The sequence below is a fragment of the Hetaerina americana genome, unplaced genomic scaffold (assembly GCF_022747635.1).
Source record: "Hetaerina americana unplaced genomic scaffold, ioHetAmer1.1.p SCAF_10, whole genome shotgun sequence".
Taxonomy (NCBI): Eukaryota; Metazoa; Arthropoda; class Insecta; order Odonata; family Calopterygidae; genus Hetaerina; species Hetaerina americana.
Genome location: NW_027286070.1, coordinates 65,504,011 through 65,514,461, shown reverse-complemented (window position 1 = coordinate 65,514,461; position 10,451 = coordinate 65,504,011). Strand labels below are relative to the sequence as shown.

At 37.0% G+C, this 10,451-nt stretch overlaps 1 protein-coding gene across 1 annotated transcript; it reads left to right on the top strand.

The window, feature by feature from the left end:
* Positions 1-461: 461 nt before the first annotated feature.
* On the top strand, positions 462-8,607 carry LOC139700350 (dentin sialophosphoprotein-like). Its single transcript, XM_071598990.1, has 3 exons — positions 462-473; positions 591-882; positions 7,757-8,607. Exons 1-3 carry the CDS (start codon positions 462-464, stop codon positions 8,605-8,607), a joined length of 1,155 nt encoding a protein of 384 aa, XP_071455091.1.
* Positions 8,608-10,451: the final 1,844 nt, after the last annotated feature.

Below are 10,451 nucleotides of genomic sequence, written 5' to 3'. Positions count from 1 at the left end.
CGCAAAAATATGGCGAAACATGATTACTCTCTTCTACATTCGATGTGCCGAGAAAACCTGAGGCGATTTAATTTAAATGCAGATTTTTTTTAATTATAACCCCACAGATAACTCTCTATTCATTACGTTGTACAAAAAAATATTTGACTCCCGAGTATAGCCCTTCTATTTGGCGCTTGTATTAATGTCATGAGTTATCCTTGAGGAAGTTGTCAGATTAGGTGATCCATGGCTTGGTTCGACCGGTTCCCTAAATAATCTTACGGAATATATTCTCGCCCCGCCGTCTGCTCATAAACCAGTATCGTCGTTACGGGCCTATATATTGCTTCCCTGTTACGGAAGCCCACCTTCATTCGAAAGTGAAACTCCTCAGAAATAACAGCCAATACAATCAAGACTGCACAGGTGTCGGCTCGCCTTCGGCTCATTCGAAGAAGTTAGGGCCAGCAAATGCAAGGATGACACATAGAGTAAGTGCTGAAGTGATAACTAGTTACTTCTATTTCTATATTTTAAAACGTCATGTCGTTGGATATTAAGCACGGCAAACTCAAATTACAATGACAAACTACTTGTTTCTCCAACAGGACATGAGATCCAACACGTTCCTCGTCTGCCTGGGACTATGCTTGTGCGTGAACTCGGCAGCCTTGGTCGAATCTGATTTGGCGAATGATATCGAATTCTCGGTCAATAACGACTCAACGAGTGATTTAGAATTGACCGGTGGGAGTTATGCAGAAAACTACAATTTGGAAGCAACGGCCGAATCCGATTTGGCGAATGATATCGAATTCTCGGTCAATGACGACTCGCCGAATGATTTTGAATCGACCGGCGGGAGTTATGCAGAAAACTACAATTTGGAGGCAACTCAGGGTGGGTTTTAGTATCTAGTTTCAATTTGAGTTCATTCAAGTAATAACAAGTTTTTTTCATGATTAATATATTTTCGAATGCGAATCATTCGATAAATCCATTGTTATTCATTTCTAGTATTACCATCACCGTAATGTTTATCTGATTCACTCCTTGTCCATATTTTTCTTTGCCAAGCCTGACTCAATCTCTTCAATCCTCCTTTCTCAGTGCAGCCTTATCATTTTTCTTCTCTTTCATCTCTTTTTCTCTCTTCCATTAGGTCCTCATTGCCCGTTGCTAGCGCATCCATCGCCTTCTTAACACAACGCGGATTCATTTTTACATTATTTTCTGAGCAAAGATGAATATTAATTAATTAATATTATCCATATAATTAATAATAATTTCTTAATTTAGTTCTACACCCAGCCTCTTGTACTCAAAAATCCCTTCGACATGCAAACATTTCAAAGAGTCCATTTATGTCCTTCATATTCCGCAACCGTACACCAGAAGACTCCATGCATTTAATCAGTCCCTTCCTCAGCTCCATTTCAAGGTTACTGCAAAACATAACATTCAAATCTTCCTTCTTCGCAACTTACCTCGTTTACCCTTTATTGTAATGACCCAATGTACGTTTATCTTTCTCTCAATATGTTATGTTTATCAGACCTTTTTATTTGCTCTATTGTATTCTTCTTCCATCAGATATGATTTTTTCCGCTGTTTTTTTTATCACACTGTTTTGCAAAAATTTACTTTTATTTCATTCTCCTTCATTGCCTCTCCTAGTGTCGAGAAAATTCTCTCTCATTTCACTTTCGCCGGTAACAACCACCATAACATCACCAAATCTGACTTTATCTATCTCCGGTCTCCTACTTCAAAAATAAGCTTTTCATTTCCAAAATAAGACTTTCACTTCGTAGCAGTAGTAGTAATAGTTTTTAGGGGAGGCGACTGACAGCTGAGGTCATTTGCGCTATTAAGGATGGATGGGAAATGAGGAAGGGATGAGAGAAACCTGGCGTCGGCAATAGGCTACCCTCAACGAAAGGCGCCAAGGGGTGCGCAGCTTAGCGCTCCATTCGATGGACTTAAAGTGCCATTTACAAGGCACCTCAACTAAGAATCGGGATATCACTGAAAAAGATCTGCGGATCCGTCATAAGAATTAAAACCCGGACCCACTAGGTGGGAAGCCACCACACCATCCTGATTCCTTCTTCCACTTCCTTCTCTTCCAAAATTCAGCTAAGCATGCACTCAATATCCATTTTGAATTAGGTAAGGTCATTCCTAGAGGATTGAGAATTTATCAAATATCGCAACCTAATTGAGAAAGGTTTTAGGGAAGTTAGCGCAGGTATTTACTTTTATTTAGTAGTAGTTGTGATCGTGCGATTAATTTTGAATATATATATTTATTTATTTATATATTAATATATATTTAAAATTTTGAAGAGAACGCATTTTAGCCTCTATGCTTCTCACATATGTAAAGACTAATTGAAACCAAGCCGACTAAGTTTTGATCGGATAAATAATTTTTGATTCTGACTCAGAAAAATGATGAGCATTGAGAGAGAAATTATAAATAATTAACTGATCGTAGCACTTTTCCACTTGATAAAATTTTATTTTGCGACCGGGTTTCATTGTATTACATGATGATGATCATGATGTAATACAGCGAAACCTGGTCGTAAAAAGAATTTTATCGAGTGGAAAAGTGCTTCGATCAGTTATTTATTATGTTCGACTTCCTCCACATTACGCCTGAATCTACTTAATTTGAATTTACGGATGTTGGCCATTTTGCAAATTAAATGCATACACGCACGCACAAACACACACACACACATACATATATATATATATATATATATATATATGTGTGTGTGTGTGTGTGTGTGTGTGTGTGTATATATATATATATATATGTGTGTGTGTGTGTGTATATATATATATATATATATATATATATATATATATATATATATATATATATATATATATATATATATACACACACACACACACACAAATGTATATATAATGCAAACAATGCTCTTAAATTTCCCCCTCAACAGTTTTCTTGCCAACTGAAGTGTAAATATTATTGAACATTTCAAATATATTCTATTAACTTAAGCCATATTACCAGTTATCGGTGTTACTGCATTGTTTTTGGTAATATGTAGTCCATATATAAGTGGACACGGGTGTCGTTTCAGCTGATTTAAAAATACTGAGAGTGGCTTCACGGGACGGGAGGAGTGGGAAAACACGTTTCCACGTCTGCTTTGGTTACTAGAATGGTGGAAATTTCGGAAACAACAGGAGAATTCATCCAATTACGAATAATTTTCAGCACTTGTCAAAATTCTTAGATATGAAAAAAACTCGTTTTTTTAGCATAGCATATTTTCACTTATTACTTTGGGACGGTTGGGACGGCACAATCTGCGGTCGATGAACGCGTGTGGAGTTGGTCAACCAATTACTTCATTTACGATGCAATTTTCTCCAAGCTGGTTGAAAACTTTTAACTCCATGTTACTGATTATCTACAAATACGCGAACAGAAAGATGAAGAAAGCTACTGGTAAAAACGAATGATCACCAAAAGTACATTTTATTTAAATATTACAAGTTTCAAAATGTAAAGAAAACCACAAACATTAACTCAAAGGAAACTTCTCTCGTACCATGTTGTCTTTATTTTATCTAGAAATATTCATTTTGATACTTGTTATCAACAAGGCCTCAAGTTAAATTTTACTCTTTTCACCTTGAAATGACGTTCCAATTCGAGGTCAGACGGTTCAAATGCATTAATTGTGGATAATTAAAAATTATAAATATACATCCCTAGATAATTTAATTCAAACCTGTAAGCGACTTGGGGAAGTTTTCATTTTTAGGTTCGTTCATACTCCTTTTTCTAGATTTGTCATTGTGTCACATAAAAATGAGTCGGTTTCCTCCAACTTTTTTTGTGTAAATATATTGCTAAAATTTTTCGATAAACTAATTCAAAAGAGTAAAATTTTAACTCCAAGACACGCTTGGATCATGAAGAAAGCACGTAATTAAATAAAACATAAATGCTTTAATTCTGAAAGAAATTAATTTCCAATTTTCAACACGATTTTCGGAGTTTAAGCAATGTGTTGAAAGTCGATGTGTAAACTCCATTCGGAGTATAGATAAGAAGGGAATATATTGCTGGACACTTGCGAAAGAAAACAGATGTATGAAACATATTTTGTAAGTATATTTCGTACCAATAATTAAAATATGCCCCTGAAAAATTTGAGGCATTCCATTTCAATATATTATTTTAATAGAAAACTTAAAGTTACTTACAATACTTACAGTTATTTCATAAGCCTACGTATACTGATCACGTTATTTCTGTAGGCCCGAGACGGTGTTGCTATGATAAATTTTCAAACTCTCGAAGAGCGAACAACAACATAGTAGCGTCCGCACCACAGATACTATATATTCCCAGAGCACTGGCTCTTACGTGATTACTTATAAAGGATTACCAATTACTAAGCAGGAAACTCGTTACTCTAGCGTTGACATATGGTGGTGATCCGATAACCTATCCAACTAACCTCGTATCTCGCTATGCTACGTGAATTCACCCCCTACTACAAAAAATAACGGTCATTTGATGAGACTGACGCAGATTTAAAATCTAAAAAATATATTTTGAAGCTCTCTAGCAACGATTTAGTCTTTCCAATGGATTACTGTAGTACAAAGTTCATTTGTGCTAACCAACTGATGACTTCAGTTGAGAAGAAAAATTAGTTTAGCACTAAATTGGACGCAATATGCAGTGACTGATTTTAGTTCGGGGGAGTTCAAGTTTGCAATGCTGCGAATTCAAGGGAAGTACATTTTGTGGACACATACAAGCAGATGCAGAAAACGGTTGCTATTGATGGACAAAATCGGCCTCCCTTGCCAGCCCTCATCCCTTTTCTCTTTTCGATCCAATTTATCGTTCACTCGCATGCATCATTCCGAATGAGTACCATCTAGTCTATTTTCCGAGCACTAGAATCACTGGCGCAGCTGCCTAATTAGCCTAGGCCAGCATATCCATAACACTTCTGCCTATTTTAGCGGTGTTAGGAAGTATACAGCCAACTACATTATTTGGGTTGCAGATAGAACCACAGAGCCTATACATTTTTGAGTTGTTCTCGCGATTGAGAAACATGATTTTATAAGGTGAAGACGTTACCATTTTCATTATATTTATTTAATTTAGTAATATGTAATAATCAATGAATGTGAGACTTCTGTTAAAAGTGGAAGTGGGTTGATAACGGCTTCTACTCATAGTCATTACTGAGCTCTGAGAGACTCTAGGCTTTCGTTTAAATATCCCATGGTTTGTGATGAAGAAAACCTTTCATAAACTCCAAACACCCTTGGATATTACACAGGGACTTCAGACGCAGGAAACTCACTTCGAGTTATATTTCCCCTATTGAAGTTACTCTTCCGACAAGATATTCTGAAATTTGTCATGTTATGACATTTCCACATTCTGCCTTGTCACAGAGCTGAGGAAAAATTAGAACATAAGTCATAGGTATGCACATTATAAGAACATTTGTTTGAAAGTATAAACTGCTTTCAATGCGCTGACCTATTTTCGCCAAAATATTTGCCAATGCGGGGATTAGATTGTCATAAAACATTAAGGATAGATGAGAATGTGACAAATGGGCGTAAAAGGATTCCAGAAAAAATTATTACAGGATTTTAGACGAACAAAGGTTCTCTAAAGTCACAAACTTTTCCTAAAATTAAAAATATCTATATTCTAAAAATAAATTTGAATATATTTATATGTTTATAAAAATATATATATGTATATACATATAAATATACATGTATATATATATACATGTATATGTTTATACATGTATATGTTTATACATGTATAAAGAATTATATATATATATACACATACAAATATAAACATTCAAACACGAAATCCCTTTTTTTTAGGAATCAAAAAATATTTATTTGGTAGCTATGTCCATCCAAAAACCTACCTTAACCGGTAGATTACCTAATAAATAAATAAATAAATAAATAAATAAATATATATATATATAATATATTCCGCCCCCCTCTAGCCTCTCCTCTCCCCCGAAATTTCTCTCGCCCCTCCCCCGCCTCCCATTCTCCCCTTCCCACGCCCCCTTCTCTTTCTCTCGCATTCCTCACCTCCCCTATTCCAGCAGTCAGTACTAATGTTTCTTCTAAGGAAGGCAGAGCTAAATTCCGTCAAAATTATTAAGAGATAACGTTTGAATGTTCTTATTTTGTGTTTTTATATTGTTTGCTGCTGTCCAAGTTTTGTATTCAACACTTCCGTGTTACTTCGAAGAAATATCATATATATATATATATATATATATATATATATATATATATATATATATATATATATATATATATACCCGATCTTAACATGAGAATGCGAGGCACAGGGAGGAAAATAATAGGAATTTTGGATAGAGTAATGGAGGGTAAAAACTATGTAGAGGTGATCAATAAGTTATTTAAATAATTTGTGCGGGATTTACCGATATATATGTCGTATTAGCTAATACAGTCAGTTTCAAAATACTACAGAATAATGTAATAACGAGGTTTACCAAAAAATCTACTCTAATTCGGTAGTATTCTGAATCTTATCCATCCACTTATTTTCTGCACCTCAATAGGGCGATGATGGGGTCATTAGCATCTCACCACTCCCATTCACCGCGTGAACCTTCCGAATAGATACCCATTGAACGAATCATCCACAAAGGAACGTATTTAACTCCATTTATTATGCGACACCCCACCCACTGCCACTCATCCTTCACACCCCCCATCTGGTGCAAAGACTATAGCCTCCCTACATGTACACCCTGCGTGGACACAGGTAATGCTAGGAACAAGGCATGACTAGCTTACCTACTTGCAGGCACCCCTAATGCCATTGCCGCGAACTACGAAACATAAGTTGTGCTTCCAACTAGAATTAAAAGTTAGGCGTCAATTATTGTCGAGTCCCTAATGACGCATCAAAGCATCGCCGTCGACATTCATATGAGATCCGGCATCCCATGTTTACTTTCTTCTCAACTAACGCCTTCCCTCTTTCATTCTCTTCACGTCATAGTGTAATGACTCCCCTAACTCCACTCGTCCAGAATATTGATGCATCTTCTCTTGTCTAAGTACGTTTTTCAACTGTTTTAAGCCATCTCCTCTCAATACGGGCCCTATTTAGATCACTTTTCTCTCCCTTGTTATCTCAACAAAGTATTCTTTTTTCCATAACTCATTCCGAAGAGCCCACTTCGGTTGCTCAATCTTTCTAAATTATGCCGTCTCAATCTTAATGTCACCTTTAGGGTGTTTGGAAGTAGATAATTACGCACCAAGCATACAACAATAAGATTAAATGACACACAAATGTTATTTCCTAAGATAATTGTTAAATGGTCCAACTGCCATGAATTTTCTTTCACAACAGCTTGCATTCAACATGGTATCAAAATCGAATGTAACATGTCGGTGTGCTTTATTTATTGTATCTACCCCTCGCAGTCTCTGGATGTCAGGGAGAATGGGCTACTTTTCTCAGAAACTCATTTTAACCGTTCGAACCCTAGACCAAATCTTAAATCCCTATCAATGACATATGTTTTAGAACAATAAATTGTTCACACCCCCTCGACCGGCAATTGGTATATCCAAGCTCACACCCCGATCATGTAAAACGATAAACTTAACGAAAATCCGAAAAACGCATTAGTGTATAAATCTGATCCGTTGTGCATCTCTCTTCCAGCTAACACAACCGTCGGAGGGAACGCGTCCGTGATGAACGGGGACACGGAAAGGAGTTTGCTGGAAACATTGAACCCGAAGATGAACCCCAGCATGCTGAGGAGCGGTCAGACGGGTAGCAATAACTCGGAGGTGCTGCACGACGAGTTGGAGGACTCGAATCTGAGATTTTCCTTCAACAAAATGCCATACAAGCCATACCATTCATCTTCCCACGACTCCTCAGAGTACCAGGATCATTCATCGTCGCACCACTCGTCATCACCAAGCTCAGCATCGAGCGAATCTCATCACGAATCAACGTACGATACGCATGATGAATCATCCTACGAAAATCAAGATAAGTCATCCCACGAGTCTTATGATAAGTCATCCCACGAGTCTTATGATAAGTCATCCTACGAGTATCAAGATAAGTCATCCCACGAGTCTTATGATAAGCCATCCCACGAGTCTTATGATAAGTCATCCCACGAGTCTTATGATAAGTCATCCCACGAGTCTTATGACGCATCATCATTGAGCGAAACACACGGAAGTCCATCGATGGAGTGGCACAATAAGTCACCCAGGGATTCGTATGACAAAACATCGAGCGAATCATATGACAGATCATCGAATGAGGCATATTACCCAATGCTACCTCCCCAGCCACGGAAATATTTCTGCCGCTCCCACTCCAAGTCACTGAAAAGGAAGGTGAAATGGCTCCTGGCTGGCATAACGGTGATTATCGATCCATTCCCATGGTCCCGTCACTTGAGAAGAGTACTCAATATCGACTTCTGGGATCGATTGTGCATTTTCTTCTGGGAACTCCTACACGAATTCGAATTCATTACACTTTTGTAGAGAAATGAGTGGGTGAGTGACTGAACTATTTCTTCTGAGGAAGAAAAACTAGCCTATATTTTTGTAGACTTCACAAGAAAAGAAAAGGTGATCAATGATTCAACCTTTGGAAATTTACTGTCTCTCCCAAGTGAAGGGGCAAAATGAGCCAGAGGTTTCAAGTTCTACCTCCCCTGGTCTCAAAAAAAAGATGGTAGACAGCCGAGATTGTTTTAAAGTTCTGTGAGTGCTATGGCCGAGGAGTAAAGCTCTTCAGGGCTCTACAATGTGTCATTACCCACCTCCATTTAGCCATTCCCATGAGTGTACTAAAGAGTGAAGTTAGCTGTCTATAGTTCTATGATAGGAGAATTAATTTGGGGCACTTCAACTCTATTTCATAGCATACTGCGATTCATCTAAACAGCTATTCGCTGTTTTTTTCATCAGTGAAGAATATTTTTTAGTTGACCAAAAATGAACAATTAAAAAAGAGCTATAGCTTGCATGAACTGTGATATCAATTCTTGGAGACGATTCTTGTCAATAAAAAAGTTTGAATAACCATATCTGCTTTTACTTCCAACTTAAATGAGAATGATCACTGGCTGGTTCAATCCAGAAGAATGCTGCTCATCCTCTGCGTCCTGGGTTAAATGGAAGAGGGAACCATTAGGTCTCAATTTCGCCCAAACAAAGACCTCCATCTATCTATTTATTTATCCTGTGCTAGGATGCAGTTCCCAGGGTGTTGATGGAAAATGAAGAGAATATTATCGAAGCCCTCTATGCAATCTGTTAATGTCATGAATAATTATTTTGCACAAAAAATTTGAATTTTGTATTATATATGAATTACACCTTTGCAGAGGTACACCACGTTAAATATAAAACGAAAATCCAACATAAACCTGTGCACTAGCCTCAGAACTGAAAAAACATTAATAAATTATTTAGGAAAAAATAATTTATTTGACCATATATTTTCACAGCTTTTTCCTAGGGTATAACTTGCTGTCCAAAGGTTTCGGTCAAGCGCGACGAAACAGGAGATTTTGAAGATTATCAGAAATGGGAAATACTCCATTAACTAAAGTTTGGTAAGTAGCTTATCCCTTGGTTAAAGTCAACTAGAAAGTTAATAAACAGCAAGAAATATCATGAATATTTGGTCTGATTTATGGTGAGTAAATATCAGTCTATTTGCAGTCAATATTTTTGATAATTTTTTTATTTTATGATTTGACCAAAAGATCCTTATTATTTTTCACAACTTGTTCTCTTATAATTTGCCCTAATTTCTTATTTAATTACTAATTTTATCTTTTGGCTCGAGATAATGCACCAACAAGGTCTGTTTGTGGCAAAGGGAGAATGGGAAAGAGCCGTGATAGGCAGGGGAGGAAGGCGGTGTTGTCCGTAACCGCCGTTGCTTTTTAAGTTATGCGCTAAGGAATTAGTAATGGTTTGATGGGAAAGGCTTAAGCCGGGATTTAAAGTGGGTGTCGAAGAGAAAATTTTCCCCATATTCAAGCAGCAGGTAGGCAATCAAGCATCAATAGATACGTGCATTGTTTGATGCTTTTCAGGAGAAATACGAGAAGCAAAAGGTTAATATTGACCGCAAGAAAACGAAAGTAGTGAAATACTCAAAAAGTAGGAAGGATAAGGTCAATCCTGTCATCGAAGGCAATAAAAGAGGAGTAGGAGCAATACGTACATTTATGCGGTGTTTTGGAGTAAAATGGACATTGCAGTAAAAGTATTAGGATAAGTCAAAGTACTTGCAAACTACAACAAAGTACTGCAAACCATCTTGCTTCTCCTACGCTATTAGAAAAGACGCATGTTTAATTAACTCCGAA

What these genes read in the sequence shown, in the direction of transcription:
- LOC139700350 (XM_071598990.1), top strand. An exon ending in CAATTTGGAGGCAACTCAGG is followed by an intron (nt 883 to 7,756) that starts GTGGGTTTTAGT and finishes TCTCTCTTCCAG; the next exon opens with CTAACACAACCGTCGGAGGG.